We start from the raw sequence: 19,789 nt of genomic DNA, 5'->3' as shown, positions 1-19,789 counted from the left end.
CTGCAGCTTTAAGCCAAGTGGAATCTTATTTTCCAGTCTTTATTTTTTTATTCTCCAGTCTTTATACTTCAATACTTCAACAAGTTTTCAAGGTGCGTACAATTGAATTAAGGTCGTTTTGCTTGTTTTTCTAAATACAGCTCTGCAGTTATTACTGGTAAATATTTAATGATATTTGAATTATACTCTAGTTTCTGTGAGATTGAATTATTGGGATTTTGAATTGACAAAAGAAAGTGTAGCAACAATTTTCTGGTTGCAATTGCTGGTTGATTTCACTAACAATTGCAAAAAAAAACAAAGTAACATTGAATTAGTGAAAGAAAAACTACTCAATTGTTTTACTACTCAAATCTTCACAGCTGTTTACCACTTATAGACATTTATATAAACTGATTTTAGAAAATATGTATAGCGCTAGTTATTTGATAAGTGATATTCTGATTTGGTCAATTCATTTTTAAATGGGAATAATTGTATTTTCTCTATATTCATTAAATCGAACTTTTCACAAACAATCTCCAGGTTTCAGGGAGAGGAACTTAAAAGCACTGATGCCAGAAAGCAGTTATGTGAGAAAACAGCCAAATGATACCAAAGACACCAACTCGATCAAATAATTTTTATTTGAGGTGGTGGGAGAGAGACAGAATTGAAAATATCTCCAGCAAGTATTATGCAAAACTCCCAGGACTATATCCGGGACAACATCATTGACCTTGGCCATGTCCCCAACCATTTCCTCAAACGCATTCTTGACCGCATCACTGTCCAATTCCGCTTCCCTGGCCAATTCCAGTGCCGCTTGCGGGAGCAATTCCGCTTCCATGTGCAGTGCCACTTCCCTGGCCCTGGCCTCTTCCCTGTCCCCTTCCATGGCCGCTTCCTTGGCCCAGCCCAATTCTGACTCCACTTCTGTTGCCGGTTCCAATTCCACGGCCTCTTCCCCGGACCCATCCATGGCCACTTCCCCGGCCCGGTCCAATTCCAGTGCCACTTCCATGGCCGCTTCCCTGGCCCTGTCCAATGCCGACACCGCTTCCCTGGCCGACACCACTCCCCTGGCCCGGTCCACTGCCACTTCCCTGGCCCAATCCAATGTCAATGCTGCTCGCCTGTCCCTGTTCAATTCCAATTCCACTCTCCTGGCCCTGTCCAATGCCGACGCCGCTCCCCTGGCCCTTTTCAATTCCAATTCCACTCCCCTGGCCCTGTCCAATGCCGACGCCACTTCCCTGGCCCTGTCCACTGCCACTTCCCTGGCCAACTCCACTCCCTTGGCCCTGTCCAATGCTGACACCGCTTCCCTGGCCAACTCCACTTCCTTGGCCCGGTCCAATGTCAATTCCGCTCCCCTGGCCCTGTTCAATTCCAATTCCACTCCCCTGGCCCTGTCCAATGCCGACGCCGCTTCCCTGGCCAACTCCGCTCCCCTCGCCCTGTCCAAATCCAATTCTGCTTCCCTGGCCAACCCCGCTCCCCTGGCCCGGTCCAATGCCAACGCCACTCCCCTGGCCCTGTCCAATGCCAATTCCGCTCCCCTGGCCCTGTCCAATGCCGACGCCGCTTCCCTGGCCAACTCCGCTCCCCTCGCCCTGTCCAATTCCAATTCTGCTTCCCTGGCCAACGCCGCTCCCCTGGCCCTGTTCAATTCCACTCCCCTGGCCTTGTTCAATTCCACTCCCCTGGCCCTGTTCAATTCCACTCCCCTGGCCCTGTTCAATTCCACTCCCCTGGCCCTGTTCAATTCCACTCCCCTGGCCCTGTTCAATTCCAATTCCAATTCCGCGTCCCTGGCCAACGCCGCTCCCCTGGCCCGGTCCAATGCCGACGTCACTCCCCTGACCCGGTCCAATGCTGACGCCACTCCCCTGGCCCTGTTCAATTCCACTCCCCTGGCCCTGTTCAATTCCGACGCCACTCCCCTGGCCCGGTTCAATTCCACTCCCCTGGCCCGGTCCAATGCCGACGCAACTCCCCTGGCCCTGTTCAATTCCACTCCCCTGGCCCTGTTCAATTCCACTCCCCTGGCCCTGTTCAATTCCAATTCCAATTCCGCGTCCCTGGCCAACGCCGCTCCCCTGGCCCGGTCCAATGCCGACGTCACTCCCCTGACCCGGTCCAATGCTGACGCCACTCCCCTGGCCCGGTTCAATTCCACTCCCCTGGCCCGGTCCAATGCCGACGCCACTCCCCTGGCCCTGTTCAATTCCACTCCCCTGGCCCTGTTCAATTCCGACGCCACTCCCCTGGCCCGGTTCAATTCCACTCCCCTGGCCCGGTTCAATTCCACTCCCCTGGCCCGGTTCAATTCCAATTCCAATTCCGCTTCCCTGACCAATGCCGCTCCCCTGGCCCTGTTCAATTCCAATTCCACTCCCCTGGCCCGGTCCAATGCCGACGCCGCTCCCCTGGCCCGGTTCAATTCCACTCCCCTGGCCCTGTTCAATTCCACTCCCCCGGCCCTGTCCAGTGCCAACTCCACTCCCCTGACCCTGGCCAATGCCGCTTCCCTGGCCCCGGCCCCATCCACTCCCCTGGCCTGGTCCAATGCCAACGCCACTCCCCTGGCCACTGCCACTTCCCTGGCCCGGTCCAATGCCAACACCGCCCCCCTGGCCAACTCTGCTCCCCTGGCCCTGTCCAATGCTGACACCACCCCCCTGGCCAACTCTGCTCCCCTGGCCCTGTCCAATGCTGACACCACCCCCCTGGCCAACTCTGCTCCCCTGGCCCTGTCCAATGCTGATGCCACTCCCCTGGTCACTGCCACTTCCCTGTCCCAGTCCAATGCCGATGCCGCTCCCCTGGCCAGCCCCGCTTCCCTGGCCCCGTCCAATGCCGACACTGCTCCCCTGGCCCGGTCCAATGCCACTTCCCTGGCTCGGTGCAATGCCAGTTCCCTGGCCCTGTCCAATGCCGACGCCGCCCCGCTGGCCAACACTGCTCCCCTGGCCACTGCCACTTCCCTGGCCCGGTCCAATGCCGACGCCACTCCCCTGGCCACTGCCACTTCCTTGGCCCTGTCCAATGCCGACGCCGCTTCCCTGGCCCTGTCCACTGCCACTTCCCTGGCCAACTCCACTCCCTTGGCCCTGTCCAATGCTGACACCGCTTCCCTGGCCAACTCCACTTCCTTGGCCCGGTCCAATGCCGACGCCGCTCCCCTCGCCCTGTCCAAATCCAATTCTGCTTCCCTGGCCAACCCCGCTCCCCTGGCCCGGTCCAATGCCGACGCCGCTCCCCTGGCCTTGTCCAATGCCGACGCCGCTTCCCTTGGCAACTCCGCTCCCCTCGCCCTTTCCAATTCCAATTCTGCTTCCCTGGCCAACGCCGCTCCCCTGGCCTTGTTCAATTCCACTCCCCTGGCCCTGTTCAATTCCACTCCCCTGGCCCTGTTCAATTCCACTCCCCTGGCCCTGTTCAATTCCAATTCCGCGTCCCTGGCCAACGCCGCTCCCCTGGCCCAGTCCAATGCCGACGTCACTCCCCTGACCCGGTCCAATGCTGACGCCACTCCCCTGGCCCTGTTCAATTCCATTCCCCTGGCCCTGTTCAATTCCAATTCCAATTCCGCTTCCCTGACCAATGCCGCTCCCCTGGCCCTGTTCAGTTCCAATTCCACTCCCCTGGCCCGGTCCAATGCCGACGCCGCTCCCCTGGCCCGGTTCAATTCCACTCCCCCGGCCCTGTCCAGTGCCAACTCCACTCCCCTGACCCTGGCCAATGCCGCTTCCCTGGCCCCGGCCCCATCCACTCCCCTGGCCTGGTCCAATGCCAACGCCACTCCCCTGGCCCCTGCCACTTCCCTGGCCCTGTCCAATGCTGACACCACCCCCCTGGCCAACTCTGCTCCCCTGGCCCTGTCCAATGCTGACACCACCCCGCTGGCCAACTCTGCTCCCCTGGCCCTGTCCAATGCTGATGCCACTCCCCTGGTCACTGCCACTTCCCTGTCCCAGTCCAATGCCGATGCCGCTCCCCTGGCCAGCCCCGCTTCCCTGGCCCCGTCCAATGCCGACACTGCTCCCCTGGCCCGGTCCAATGCCACTTCCCTGGCTCGGTGCAATGCCAGTTCCCTGGCCCTGTCCAATGCCGACGCCGCCCCGCTGGCCAACACTGCTCCCCTGGCCACTGCCACTTCCCTGGCCCTGTCCAATGCCGACGCCACTCCCCTGGCCACTGCCACTTCCTTGGCCCTGTCCAATGCCAATGCCGCTCCCCTGGCCCAGTCCAATGCCGATGATGCTCCCCTGGCCACTGCCACTTCCCTGGCCCTGTCCAGTGCCGACATTGCCCCCCTGGACAATTCCACTCCCCTGGCCTTGTCCAATGCCGACGCCGCTTCCCTGGCCGACACTGTTCCCCTGGCCTGGTCCAATGCCAACGCCACTCCCCTGGCCACTGCCACTTCCCTGGCCCTGTCCAATGCTGACACCGCTCCCTTGGCCAACTCTGCTCTCCTGGCCCTGTCCAATGCCGATGCCACTCCCCTGGCCCAGTCCAATGCCAACGCCACTCCCCTGGCCAGCCCCGCTTCCCTGGCCCCGTCCAATGCTGACACTGCTCCCCTGGCCCAGTCCAATGCCACTTCCCTGGCTCGGTGCAATGCCGACGCTGCCCCTCTGGCCAACACTGCTCCCCTGGCCACTGACACTTCCCTGGCCCTGTCCAATGCCGACGCCGCTCCCCTGGCCACTGCCAGTTCCTTGGCCCTGTCCAGTGCCGATGTTGCCCCCCTGGACAATTCCACTCCCCTGGCCTGGTCCAATGCCACTTCCCTGGCCCAGTCTAATGCCGACGCCACTCCCCTGGCCAACCCCACTCCCCTGGCCCTGTCCAGTGCCGATGTTGCCCCCCTGGACAATTCCACTCCCCTGGCCCGGTCCAATGCCAACCCCACTCCCCTGGCCCTGTCCAATGCCAACCCCACTCCCCTGGCCCTGTCCAATGCCAACCCCACTCCCCTGGCCCTGTCCAATGCCAACGCCGCTCCCCTGGCCAATCTCACTCCCCTGGCCCTGTCCAATGCCGACGCTGCCCGCCTTGCCAATTCCACTCCCCTGGCCCGGTCCAATCCCAACCCCACTCCCCTGGCCCTGTCCAATGTCGACACCGCTCCCCTGGCCAACCCCACTCCCCTGGCCAATGCCAACACCGCTCCCCTGGCCCGGTCCAGTGCCGATGTTGCCCCCCTGAATAACTCTGCTCTGCTGGCCCTGGCCAATGCCGATGCCGCTCCCCTGACCCCGTCCAATGCCAATTCTGCTCCCCTGGCCCTGTCCAGTGCCGACACCGCTCCCCTGACCCCGTCCAATGCCAATGCTGCTCCCCTGGCCCTGTCCAATGCTGACACCGCTCCCCTGACCCTGTCCAACGCCAATGCTGCTCCCCTGGCCCGGTCCAATGCCGACGCCGCTCCCCTGGCCACTGCCAGTTCCTTGGCCCTGTCCAATGCTGACACTGCTCCCCTGGCCACTGCCACTTTCCTGGCCCTGTCCAGTGCCGACGTTGCCCCCCTGGACAATTCCACTCCCCTGGCCCGGTCCAATGCCAACGCCGCTTCCCTGGCCCAGTCCAATGCCGATGACGCTCCCCTGGCCACTGCCACTCCCCTGGCCCGGTCCAGTGCCGACATTGCCCCCCTGGACAATTCCACTCCCCTGGCCAGCCCCGCTTCCCTGGCCCCGTCCAATGCTGACACTGCTCCCCTGGCCCAGTCCAATGCCACTTCCCTGGCTCGGTGCAATGCCGACGCCGCCCCGCTGGCCAACACTGCTCCCCTGGTCACTGACACTTCCGTGGCCCTGTCCAATGCCAACGCCGCTCCCCTGGCCCTGTCCAATGCCAATGCCGCCCCCCTGGCCCGGTCCAATGCTGACGCCGCTTCCCTGGCCAACCCCACTCCCCTGGCCCTGTCCAGTGCCGATGTTGCCCCCCTGGACAATTCCACTCCCCTGGCCAATGCCAACCCCACTCCCCTGGCCCTGTCCAATGCCAACCCCAATCCCCTGGCCCGGTCCAATGCCAACGCCGCTCCCCTGGCCCTGTCCAATGCCAACGCCGCTCCCCTGGCCAATCTCACTCCCCTTGCCCTGTCCAATGCCGACGCCGGCCGCCTTGCCAGTTCCACTCCCCTGGCCCTGTCCAATCCCAACCCCACTCCCCTGGCCCGGTCCAATGTCGACACCGCTCCCCTGGCCAACCCCACTCCCCTGGCCCTGTCCAGTGCCGATGTTGCCCCCCTGAATAACTCTGCTCCGCTGGCCCTGGCCAATGCCGACGCCGCTCCCCTGACCCTGTTCAATTCCAATTCTGCTCCCCTGGCCCTGTCCAATGCCGACGCTGCTCCCCTGGCCAACTCCGCTCCCCTGGCCCTGTCCAATGCCGACACCGCTCCCCTGGCCCCGTCCAATGCCAACCCCACTCCCTTGACCCCGTCCAATGCCGACGCCGCTCCCCTGACCCCGTCCAACGCCGATGCCGCTCCCCTGACCCCGTCCAACGCCGATGCCGCTCCCCTGACCCCGTCCAACGCCGATGCCGCTCCCCTGGCCAACGCCACTCCCCTGGCCCTGTCCAATGCCGATGCCACTCCCCTGGCCCTTTCCTTTTCCAATGCCATTTCCCTGGCCCTGTCCAATTCCGCTCCCCTGGCCCATACCCATTCCAACCCCATTTCCCTGGCCGTTTCCAACTCCACTTCCCTGGCCCCATCCAGTGCCACTCCCCTGGCCCTGTCCAATGCCAACGCCGCTCCTCTGGCCCGGTCCCTGTCCAATGCCAATGCTGTTCCCCTGGCCCTGTCCAATGCCATTTCCCTGCCCATTTCCAACTCCACTTCCCTGGCCCCATCCAATGCCGACGCCACTCCCCTGGCCCCATCCAACACCACTTCCCTGGCCCCATCCAATGCCAACACCGCTCCCCTGGCCCCATCCAACACCACTTCCCTGACCCGGTCCTATTCCAATGCCTCCCCCCTTGCCCCTCCCCTGGCCCTGTCCAGTTCCGCTCCCCTGGCCCATTCCATGGGCGCTCCCCTGGCCCCGTCCAATGCCGACGCCGCTCTCCTGGCCCCCTCCAATGCCACTTCCCTGGCCATTTACCACTCCACTTCCCTGGCCATTTACCACTCCACTTCCCTGGCCGCTTCCCGGTCCCCATCCGACGCCGCTCCCCGGTCCAACTCCAACACCACTCTCCTGGGCCCATCCGACGCCACTTTCCTGTAACCATCCCTGTTCCCATCCGACGCCGCTTCCCTGTAACCATCCCGGTCCCCATCCGACGCCGCTTCCCTGTAACCATCCCGGTCCCCATCCGATTCCGCTTCCCTGGCCACTCCCCTGGCCCGGTCCCATTCCAACGCCACTCCCCTGGCCCATTCCATGTCCACTTCCCTGGCCAAGTCCAATTCCGACACTGCTTCCCTGGCCCCTCCCCTGGCCCTGTCCCATTTCAACACCACTCCCCTGTCCAACGCCACTCCCCTGGCCAAGTCCAATTCTGACACCGCTTCCCTGGCCCGGTCCAACTCCAACACGACTTCGCTGGTTGCTTTCCTGGCCCATTCCATGGCTGCTCCCCTGGCCCTGTCCAACGCCGATGCCCCTCCCCTGGCCCACACCGCTCCCCTGGCCCTGTCCATGGCCGCTCCCCTGGCCCTGTCCAACGCCCACACCGCTCCCCTGGCCCTGGCCCTGTCCCATTCCATGGTTGCTCCCCTGGCCCGGTCCAATGCCGATGCCCCTCCCCTGGCCCACACCGCTCCCCTGGCCCTGTCCCATTCCATGGCCGCTCCCCTGGCCCTGTCCAATGCCCACACCGCTCCCCTGGCCCGGTCCCATTCCATGGCCGCTCCCCTGGCCAAGTCCAATTCCGACACTGCTTCCCTGGCCCTTCCCAATTCCGACACTGCTTCCCTGGCCCTGTCCAATTCCAACACCACTTCCTTGGCCTACTCCACTTCCCTTGCCCGGTCCAATTCCATGGCCACTTCCCTTGCTTGGTCCAATTCCATGGCCACTTCCCTTGCCTGGTCCAATTCCATGGCCACTTCCCTGGCCGTAACCGCTTCCCAGTCCGGTTCCCTGGCCAGCACCCTGACTGTAACAGTTTCCTTGGCAACTTGCCTGACCTCTTCCCAGACCACGTGGTTCACTGCATGCAAAGCCACCGGTGGTTGGGCAACATTTTTGTGTGGCAGGACACTGGCCATCATGAAAACAGCTTTTAGCATACAGTGGAATCATCTCCGGTATAGGACATTGACCCGGCTTCACTGGGTGAACATAGAAAGTCAGCTTTAGTTTGTGCATTTAGACCAGGGGTCTCCAAACCCTGCTCCTAGAGGGCTACCGTCCTGCAGACTTTGGTTCCAACACACCTGTGTGTAATTATCAAGTATCCGTGAACAACTTGACTAGCTGGTTCAGGTGTGTTTGATTGGGGTTGGAGCAGAAATCTGTTGGACAGTAGCTCTCCAGGAGCAGATAGTGAATGGATCGTGTATCACTTTAATATACTAGGGAAAAAAAAAACCCAGAGCATGAATAGCAAGTTTTACCTACAGAGTGAGTTATAGTCCAAGTCAATGGTTCTCAGTTCCAGTCCTGGGGACCCTCTGCTCTGTACATTTTGAATGTTGCTCTTAACACACCAGATTGAGAATCAACTCATTGATTCGGTTCATGGATCGCAAACAAGCTGATGATTTCAATCAGGCGTGTTAAAGAGACATGCAAAATCTGCAGAGAAGGGGCTTTCCAGGACTGGAATTGAGAATCACGGTTTAAAAGTATTATTCCTCTATTGTAAAACCATCCGGTGCATAAAACTACCCTAAGTGACAAATTCAAACCTACTTTAGAGAAAAACAAAAAGGCAAAGTCTCTGCTTAAAACTTGTTGAATTCAAGGAGTTAGTTTTTTTTTTTTTTTATCCTTAGCATCCATTAACAAACTCACGGAAGACAGGCAGCACACAAACAGGGCCACTGTCAAAGCGATAGCATTTTTGTCCTCCAGGGCAGTCATTATCAGAAGAACAACTTTGATGGGATGCCATGGCTGTTAGCGTCACTGGACATAAGTGGTCCACTAGAGAATTCAAGAAAATCATTAGGGCAGGCCACGGAGATCCAACATTAGTAAATAAGGAGTTTTGCATTCATACATTTTTATGCATGTTATTTTAGGTAGGTCCACTACTACTCATTCATAAACGGTGTTAACTGCTTTCAAAGACTGAGGCCCAGTCAACACAAACATTGTTATTTTTAAAGTTATTTTGGTTGAGAAAAATCAAAACCTGTTGGCTTGGCATGTTCTTGACAGTGCATCATCATCATATGGACTGGGATTTCAAAGTAAAAGGGGAAAACTGGTTTATAGAAATACCCGTGGACATGACCTGAGAGTCACTTATTTCTGCATTTCTTCAGACAGTGTAGTGAAATCAACAGATTTTCTCACCTGTGGTTCGTCTTTGAATAGCATGAGTTATGCTCAAGTATCTGAATAGAAATGATGTAACTACAATCAACATGAAATACGCTCGGACAGTCATCCTCCCGGCCTGCAATCTTTGCTGGAAAATGTGCTGAATCGGTGCGTCAGGGAAAGGAGATTGCAAAGCACATACAACTAAAACAAATAAGTGTTGCTGCAATATCAACCTCTATAAAATTGGGTTTTAAAGATACAAGGAGAACAGGTCAGTTCCAACCTTGATCAAACTCACCTGCTTGTAGCTTTCTAGAAATCTGTAATGTCTTGATTAACTTGTTCAGGTGTGTTTGATTGGGGTTGAATGAGCAGAATGCTGCGTTCAAGCCATGTCATAATAATTAAGATAGCCTAATTACGAAAGAATTGTGCATTTCATAGGTGTGAGAAGTGGGGGTGCTGAGGGTGCTACAGCACCCCATTTTTTCCTTATTACTACCTTTTTTCTCCCTTTTCAAATTTCAAATCACATAAGAAAAGCATTTATTTTTAATAAAAATTAAGGCAATAATAAAAAAAGTGGAAAATAAAGCGGGTAGGGTTAGGGTAGGTCTGCTCCAGGGCTTTTGTCCCAGTAAGGTGTCATCCATTTAATAATTTGAAATAAACCAATATATTTATTTGAAATAAATAAGTTATTATTGCACACTGTTTTATAATGTATTTCAATGCAGATAATTGCCACTATTTGCAATAAGTAATTATCAGAATATCCTGCTATTTTAACATATAAATAGAATCTAGCTATTTTCACTTAGTGTATATAACATCTATTGCTAAGAAAATATGCTATTTTCCCTTAGCTCTATTGTGCGTTCCATGCGTAGCCTACAGCACCCCCCAATCTAAGACACCTTCCCGCGCCCCTGGTGCATTTCTATGGTGACACTATCAAATCATGTTGTAGTATCAATAAGTGTGTTCAACTTCATGCAGCACTGTACAGTCCGAAGCAGTGTGTGCTAGTTCTTCTAATTCTTATTCTTTTCTTAAACTTAACCAGACGAAAATATACAACAATAATGTACAAGAGTGTGCAAACCCTTTATTCAGTAATCAACAACTGTATATTCGTAAAAAAAAAAAAAAAAAAAAATTACAAGTCTTGTTTGATTTTTATTACCAATGTTCTCCAAACTGGTGCAGTAGTCCTTAAGTCTCCTGAAAAAAACTGAAGAAATTTGGTTTGAACCCTGAGCTTCTTATGTATGTGAAATTTTCCCATTTCCCAAAATAATAAAAAAGATGTACAAGAAAAAAGTAAAGTTATTATTATTACATTTATTTGAATAATACATACATATCAAAATTATTTAACTTGAATTTAATGTGTTTTCCTTCTAATCACATTTTCCACATCCACCCAAAAAAAACAACAACAACAACAAAAAAAAAAACATTAAAAATATAGATTCCTTTTCCATTGAGCAAACAAATCACAGGAATAATCAATATCCCAATTAAATCTCTAACACACTTTTAGCTGCATGTACTATGAAACATTTTAAATATGGCCTCTTACTTTATTATTTAATAAACTGATAAAATGATATATAATTGGATATATGATATTACTCCTGTATCTTAAATTAGTGACTGTGTAGTAAGTGTATTTATTATAAATTGTATTTATGTAAAATGATATTTACCATTTTCATTATTGATCTGATTAATTATGTCGTCTCTATGATATTTCATATTTAATGATATTTGATTAATGGCATTTGCTTTGTATTCTTTCCACATACCAGTATCTGAATGTGTGAGGGACTGATATGTTTGACATTTGGTTTTCCAAGGACGGTTTTATGTATTTTAGCAGTTGTGGAGTGTTTGTTTTTTCTAATGTCTGTTGAAGAAGCCATTGAATTTGTTGCAAGTATCTGTTCATGTATAGAACCTCAAAATGGCAGCGATACATAAGTACTGTATGTTTTCATGAAGACTAAGTTATATTCAAAAAGCAGATGTCGTTGTCTAAAGTGTGTGTAAATCTTAAGGTTTTGGATGAATAGGAAATGGTGGTTTAATGTTTAAAACACCAAGAGAAAACTATTTAATCGCATATCAAACATAACGTCCACTCACTCTGACAGCATGTTAACATACTTTATTTATGATATCAGTTCCTCTTCATGACAAGTGCTGGAAAGTCTCTAATGCAGGAAAGATGTTCTGGTCTAGGTCAAACATGGTAACGATGAGCCATCAGAATCTGTGTATTCTCAAAACCACCTCCTCTTTACACAGACTCCTTCGAAATTCTTGACATATGTATGTGGTTGTGCTAGCAACCCATAATCTTCTCCTCTTAACCCACATGCAAGCTTCTGCGAAGTTTGAACAGCATTGGGCATCTTGTCAATGTTATCTTGCATTCACTGATTGCTTGGTTATTCCCTGTGGTATTTCTTTGTTTATCAGCAGTGAAGCCTTTGTGAAGAGTGGAATGAATCATGACTTTTCTTACGCATGAATGGGTTTGAAGCCTGAAGCCAGTGGGGACCTTCAGAAGTTACTATGATGCCATGTGAAAACCTTTTTCAAGTTTCAATAACGCCATAGCCAACTCACTCACATAACCATCACTCATGCAATTTCTGTACTAGACCACTAAAAAAATTCATTTTGAAAAATGTTTATACAGAATTCTAATGATGAAATTGTTTTAGAACACTTAACATTTGATTTTACGTGCACAACTTTAATCTCATAATGTCATGACTTTGTTTTCCAAACTTTTACATATTCTTGTAGAGGTCCTATTGTGAGATTTTATTTTAGAAACATTACATGACTTTATTCTTGTTAAAATGCTACACATTTTTCTTAATTTTGTATATTTAAATATGGAAATAAATTATTATTATTATTATTATTATTATTAATATTATTTAATAAAATGTCATATTAATGTAATATTAATGTAATGTAAACAAACTCATGAGATTATTATTATCTAAAATTATATTATTTAATTATTATAATTTTTAATGTTATATAATTATTCATATTTCGATTTTTTACAATAACATTTATATAATATAGTTTTATAAACAATCATTAATATAATTGTATATACATAATATACTTTTAATAATTAATATAATTTTATTATTATATAATTTTAAATGTAGGAAGAACAGTGATTCCCAGTGGTTTTTGTTAAGGCATCCCTACTTTACAAGTTAAATGTTTCCCGCTTCATAGCTGTTGCTTTTTAATCTATATGGGGCCATTCACATAGTGTTCTTACATTTTAAAAGCTAGATGGAGTGCAACAGACGTCTTTATTCTTCTCTTTCCAATTCTTGAAAGCTATTTTTTCTCTCAGCTAGGATGGAAGTTATAGCACAAGTAGGCCTGGTGACACCAAAAAGGGTTTTGTGATCACTGGGGGAGGGGTTTGATATGCTTTTGAAGTTCTTATGGTGCCATAGGAAATTTTTTTTTTAGTTACTAACCTCCAGTTGACTTACTGCTGATCAATAATTCCAAAGAACCATATAACAACTCAACAACCAAATTCAGCAAATAATGGTTCTCAGTATAACACGAGTGTTCCCTGCTAAACCATTGAAGAAGCTTCATTATAAAGCATTTGTTGGGAGGACAGTCTGTGAGAATGAAAGGAAGTGTACGGAGAGTGTCTTTGAGGCAGAGCAGATGTTGTCAGACTGTAACTTCCCCTTGTCCAGATGCAGTTTTACCTCCAAAGCCAACAGCATTATTAACAAAAAAGGCTTATTGTCCCTTAGATCAGCCCCTCAGACCCATCCAAAGACCATTCACCAGTGGCTGATTGTGTACTTCTTATTATCCTCATCGAAACATAACTGTGGTTGCCAGTGAGCATTGCTAAGGTGCAGACACAAGCGCAGTAAAAAAGCCTGAAGTCTCTTAAACAGTCTGTGTCCATAAAAACAACTGTTGCTTTACTCCAACGTTTTTCTTGGGGGATGACCTAAGTTTGTCAAAAGAGCTGTGAACTCTGGGATGGCAGTCTACCATTAGATTTTGTGTGTGTGTGTGTGTGTAATATAAGTGATATTTGCTCATGCAAAACTTGCCATTTTGATTGTAGTGTATTCTAGGTTGTCACTAGAATGAACAATAGTGATAGACCCTTTTCATAGACTTACTAACAATGTAAATCTAGTGAACAAGTGATTCTTTTTATTCAATAAGCTCATTAAAAGACTTGTTTAGTAAGATTTTACCAGAAAAAAAAAAAAAAAAACGTTTTAGAATTTTTATCATATGTAACTGTAAAACACCTTGTGTAATTGTAACTGCTGTGTTTTTCTTTCTTTTATTTTTCCAACACTATTTATGTATATTTTGTGTTTTAATTATGCCATTTCATTATGATGACTTCTGTTTCAGAGATCGTGAATATTTAAAAGGGTCCATAGGGGTGTGTGATTTTGACCAAAATTGCAGTTTTTTTCAGTAATGAGAACTGAACAATATTTTGAGTGTGTCTGTATGCTTGCACTTTGGTTGGTTTAGGCCTATCATGGATAAATAAATATGACACTAAAACCACCATAGGTGGTGGCTAGTCCTTAATGAGTGATTCATTGAATCATTCTTTCAAATGATTTATTCAAAATGGATGATTCATTTAGAAATGAAGGAAGTGACTGTCTTTATGAATGGATAATTGAATCACTGACTCAAATGATTTGTTAAAAAAAAAAAAAATTGTTTTTGTTTTCATAAACATATTCTAATAGGCTTCATCATGCAGTATATGCTTTTGTTTACTCTAGATGTGTTTTTGCTAATTGAGTGAAATTCTTGATTATGTTAGCTTGCACATCGTTAAAACAACAATTGCTATATTATCGTTGATGATTAATATCTCACACTCCTAGTCCATAGTAATGCTAGTGAGTTCAACCTGTAACACCTGATATGTCCCCTCTAATCCTAAAATATCCATTAAAGGTGCTAGCCACAGATTCAGGAGGAACTACAAGCTTTAGAGTCATTTTATAGATGTAGATGTAGCCTAATTTTCTGCTTATATTTAATAAAAGGCAACAAGGCAGAGAATGTGCCAGCTGAGCTCATATCATCATTTACTGCTGCTGTTGAGCTGTTTTTGGCTTGGATTTGCATAAGACTGGGCTTTTGGCACTGAGAAACATGAAATGCAATGGGTGAGAAGCTAATGTATTTGGTCCATGGGGTAAAGCCAGCAGGGGACTGGTTGATTACGATTTCACTTTTTTAACATTAGTTAGTTTGTAATGTTGCTGTTTGAGCATGAATAATATCTACAAAGTTGCAGCTCTGAAAGTTCAATGCAAATGAAGATATCGGCTTTTAAAATTCTGGCAGTTTAATGCATACAAAAACCTCTGCTAAGGGACTACAACAATCTTTTTCCCGGGCCCATTACGTCACGAACCCAGATAAACCCCGCCCCCAGGAACACACAACAAAAGAGGGTGAGGCCATGCTGTGCTTGTTTAGAGAAGAGGAAGAGAAAACTAGGGGAGCACGTACAAATCTGTTCATATATGAATTGCGATTCTGGATTCTAACGATTCTAATGGCATCTCTCTTTCTCTCTCTCTCTCTCTCATTAAGACCGTCAGATCAGCTCCAACAAACTGTTCCAATTATATACTCATTTTCACATAGTAATGAGAAGAATTATATATGGATGCGATTACGGTTTCTGTGCTGTATTAAAGCTTATAATCAGAATAAAACTGACTTTCATAATATGGAAAAAAATAAAGAAATGTAATGGAGGTGGCTGCCATCAGCTGTTTGATTACCAACATTCTTCAAAATATCTTCTTCTGTGTTTTGCAGAAGAACTAAACTCGTACAGGTTTGGAACAGCTTAAATGAGGACATAATTTTCATTTTGTGGTAGACTCTCCCTTTAAATTGATTTTCAGATCGGTCATAAATGATCTAACAACTTTTAACAATAATTAATAAAAATATTAACCCCAAGTAATTTAAAAAGAGATGTGGTGGTTCATTGGCTTGTTTCTAATAGTCATAAATCTTTGTTCACTGTTTTTCAGACTTCTCTGCAGGCATGGTTAGGTGTCAGGAAAAACGGTATCATTAAGCTAGGCTTGCATTAATTATGGCTGATTATCCAGTGACCTCTTTCATTAGCTCAGTGTTGAGGGCCTGACGCAGTGAAAGAGAGCGTGTGTTGGCAATTTATTGTTTTAATTGAGATGCTTTTCAGCACTGTGTAGTTTGGAGATCAGCCAAATGCTGTGATTCGCACTCTATCCGACCCGATCCACCTTATTCAGGAACTGAGAAGCACTGAGAATGAAAGCTTACATAAAGATCCACTGTATTTTCCATACATTTAGATTTACACCTTGTGTGTGTAATAAAAATGATCACAGATATTGTTTTATCCAGTTCTTTTTAAGTCAATGCATCTCATAACATCTGCATAAAAGTATGACAAAGTCAGTGATCGAGAAGGAAGAGAACAGGGTTGGCTTGCCTGTTGTTGGGGATTTTATTCATGTTTCAGTAAACAAACAGAAAGAAACATTATCAGTGCTCAATATAACACAGTTGCGTAAGCAATATACATGGGGCTCTCCAGAGCAGTCACAGTCTCTACACACATGTATCTGCCTGCCTTCTCATTCCCAGGCCTCTTTATGCTTTCTCTCCATGCCAATTACTGGAACAAGACACAGGTGTTTGTAATTTGCATTTGACCCACTTATGCTGAGTTCACACTGCACGATGGATCTGTGACAGGGGGTTTTACATTGCATGACTCCACAATAGGAAGATTTGCTGATAGCTCTGTCTGGTCCGTGAGAAGTGATATGGAAACAGGGGCGCTGCACAAGATTAAACTACTAATATTCTGGTCTTTAACTCCTCCCTGAACTTCCCTCTGCCTGTATCTTGGTCTTTCATTCGCTGCAGGTTATCACCTATGTGGTTTTCAGTCAGAAAACATTGCACACAGTGTAGTTTGCATGCCAAATATTTTGTGGGTGTCAGCGATTCCCTCAGATCGTGTCTTTGATAATTCACACTGGGTGATTGTCACTCGCATGAACATGCACCGATTTGCCTCCGATTTTGGGCATTTGTCAGCGAGTGGAAAATTGGGCTAAAATTGTTCAGTGTGAACTCGCCATTAATTTACCGCTCGTTTGTTTCCCAACTCTCTCTACCGCTGCAGACCTCGCTGAACCTCGCCCCCTCACCACAGAAAGATAGGATAAAACAGAGTCACCCCTCCTAACAATTACTTGTCATTTGGCTTTCAGATGAGATCAGCTGTACTCACTTTGATTAGCCCCACATAAAAAGACATTTCATGGAGCATTTCAATCCTTGGTAGTGCAACTGAAGCAAACAATCAACTATGGGTGTCAAGATACTGTCAAAAGATCAAGTTGCGGATAGGCAAAATTCAGGAGATGGATACAAAAAAAAAAAAAAAAAAATGCCTAGAAAAACAGTGAAGTCTGTTATTAAGAAGTGGAAGGTATTTGGCACAACACAGTGCCTCCCTGCATCAGGACATCACTCCAAACTGGATGTAATAGCCAGAGGAAACCGATCAGAGAGGCGACCAAGAGGCGACCAAGAGGCCTACAGTAACTCTGAAGCAGCCACAGGAATTTATGACAAAGAGTGGTCATTGTGTGCATGTGACAACAATATCACAAATTCTCCAGAAATGTGGCTCGTTTGGGAGGGTGGCAAGAAAAAAGCCACTCCTCAAGAAAGGCCACATGCAGTTAGACTGAGCTTTGCCAAAACATACCTTGAAGATTCTGAGACAGACTCAAATTATTGAATTATTTGGCCTCAACATCAAACGATATGTCTGGAAGAAATCGAATACAGCTCCGCATTCAAACAACATAATTTCTAGAGTAAAGCATTGAGGTGGTGAGATCCTGTTATGGGGAGTTTCGGGGGAAATTGGGAGAGGTGTGCCTGAACCATGAATCCTTATAAGGGAAAACAACGAACTATTCCTAACACTGTGTCTACACCGGATGCGAGTGGTGTGGCGTGACAAAATACTGTGGGTGGATGGGCGTTATCATGATAACAGCGCAACATTGTGATGTCTATCAGCCATCGGCGATGGTAGATTGCATCGTCTTTCGGCCCAGCCCTAACTGAGCACACAGTGGTTGAAAGAGAAAAAGGTGAATTGCGTGGTCTATAGTCAAAGCCCAGACTTAAACACCACACATAAATATAATATAATATAATATAATTATTTATTATTTTGCATTAGTAAGTGCACATTAGCTGTTTGTGGCAGGCCTACATTTTCTATTCTCCTGTAGACTTCGGAAAAGATTGTTTGTTATGAATTTTCCAAGCTGTGAGTTTGGGGTAGATGAAGGCTTGGTTAATTTTTCTCTCCAAATGATTGACGGCAGATTCAAATTAATCTAATCTCATTTACCTTTTTGCTCTCACTTCCAAAATTACATGAGGATTAATTAGCAACATGGGAATTAGTATCACTAAACTCTTTCACAGCAGGCAGAGGAAGGGCCAAGCACTGAGCAAACGTTTGGATCGGTGGGATTAATGATCGCTGTTGTGTTCAGCTTGATTTAGTAGAATTGGTGTCTCTGGATTTGAGAGTGCAACTTTCTGCACAGATAAATGCATTTGTTTTAAAAGCAGGGTACAGTTAGCTCATAAAATTACTTATTTTTTATATATTCAGCTGGATATGATGTTTTTGCTTTTTCACTGATGTTTTATGGCATGCTTTTCCTCGTATGACTCTTCCAGCAGAGAAATGGCTCTTCAAATGACAAGTTCATGAGATCACTCAGGGTGAAATTGATGTTGACACAGTGCGCAGGTCACTTGGTCTGTTCAGGACAATATAACATCTGGTTCTGTGCTGTTCCTCTTACTTAACCAGTGTCACCACTTTCAAGTATAAATGGATCATTGACTAAAGTAATAGTCATATTTTAGGAATTTCTATAAACCGACAGTGAAGCACCAGCTGTTGCTGCAATTTAGTAGTCTCACTCAGTTTAATATTACTGTGACTAGCCTTCTGAAATGACTAGGATTATGTTGTGTTTCAGTACTTACAGCAATAAAATGGGTTTGTAGGGACAGTAGAGAAAGGACAGGACATGATGGAAAGCACTAGCGCTCAACATGTCAGTATTTGCGTTTGTAACTTGACTATTACCATTTTATATGATTCACATATGCAAGAAAATAACCAATGATTTGTTAGAGGAATAGCTCATCCAGAAATGAAAATTTGCTGAAAATATACTCACCCTGCAGGCCATCCATGATGTAAATGAGTTTGGTTCTGAACTATTTTAGACTATTTTTGTTTCTAAACGGTGCTTGATCTGTGCATATTTCTCTCCTGATACAGACGAGACAACTTTTTTTACTGGAGATAGCAAAATAATGGATAGGGAACTGGTTTAAAGTTAAAAACCTCTTAATTATTGATTTGTTTATTATGAATGTGCAGCTTTTTACTTCACAATGCATCAGTTGATTGGTCTGTAGTGGTGTGGATTATTGTGATGTTTGTATCAGCTGTTTGGACTCTCATTCTGATGGCACCCATTCACTGAGAATCCACTGATGAGCAAGTGATGGAATGCTAATTTTTTTTCAATAAAGAAACAAACATCTTGGATGGCCTGAGGTTGAGTAAATATTTTGGTTGACTATTTTTGGAAATCTTTAGCTGTATTAGCCCATTTTTGCTGAAAAACCTACTGAAAACTGGCCAAAGAGTGTGGTCTATGGTTGCTAACAATATGCAGTCAATAATTGTATTATATCTTAGTGCAAATACAGTGGCAAAAATGCAAATGTTTTCATCTCTCATTTGCATTAAGTTGAGCATCTCTCATTCCACTTGCTCTGCTGTCAATCCCACAATTCCCACTGTGTGCATGCTGCTCAGCAAACCTCCTACAATATATAGCAGTCATTCTCATCTGGTTTTGCTTCAGGCAGCATACGGTAACACATATTAAATAATGTTAAAATCAAACATTGGTAATCAGCCTATCAGGGTTTATGCCAAATACTGATACAAAGATGTAAACAGAAGTGTTAAAGCCTTCCTTATAGAAAATAAGCCTGTTTATTTAGCATTTTTGCTATGACGTTTATTAGTATGCATTTAGCATTGTTTCTTTCTGCAGCCAGCATCAGAAATGGATCTAAGACCTATTTTTGAGTCGTAACTGACCATAGAAGAATCTATGGAAAAGGTAATGAATTACAAA

General features: G+C 47.1%; 2 protein-coding genes across 3 annotated transcripts in view; one reads left to right on the top strand and one right to left on the bottom strand.

The window, feature by feature from the left end:
• The window catches only part of LOC113051952 (ADAMTS-like protein 3), a 142,742-nt gene that overhangs the window by 42,521 nt on the left and 80,432 nt on the right, over nt 1-19,789 (top strand). The gene's annotated exons all lie outside the window — the stretch shown is intronic.
• Nucleotides 644-10,757, bottom strand: LOC113051950 (fibroin heavy chain-like). 2 transcript variants are annotated; one of them, XM_026216148.1, is made up of 4 exons: nt 9,477-10,757; nt 8,970-9,101; nt 4,529-8,284; nt 644-4,324 (listed from the first exon to the last, which is right to left on the bottom strand). In XM_026216148.1, the coding sequence occupies exons 1-4, from the start codon at nt 9,568-9,570 to the stop codon at nt 765-767; spliced, it is 7,542 nt and encodes a 2,513-aa protein (XP_026071933.1). In that variant the 5' UTR covers nt 9,571-10,757; the 3' UTR covers nt 644-764. The 2 variants fall into 2 exon arrangements, with proteins under 2 accessions (XP_026071933.1, XP_026071932.1); XM_026216147.1 differs by having other exon boundaries at nt 644-8,284.

Source organism: Carassius auratus, chromosome 32 (assembly GCF_003368295.1).
Source record: "Carassius auratus strain Wakin chromosome 32, ASM336829v1, whole genome shotgun sequence".
Taxonomy (NCBI): domain Eukaryota; kingdom Metazoa; phylum Chordata; class Actinopteri; order Cypriniformes; family Cyprinidae; genus Carassius; species Carassius auratus.
This window is presented reverse-complemented; position numbering and strand designations above follow the sequence as displayed.

Excerpts from the sequence above, each read along its gene's own strand:
- LOC113051950 (XM_026216147.1), bottom strand. The coding sequence starts at position 9,570 with ATGACTGTCCGAGCGTATTTCATGTTGATTGTAGTTACATCATTTCTA. Across the intron at positions 9,102-9,476 it reads TATTCAAAGACGAACCACAG|TGGACCACTTATGTCCAGTG; the intron begins GTGAGAAAATCT and ends TGAATTCTCTAG. Across the intron at positions 8,285-8,969 it reads TTGTGTGCTGCCTGTCTTCC|TGAAGCCGGGTCAATGTCCT; the intron begins GTGAGTTTGTTA and ends ATGTTCACCCAG.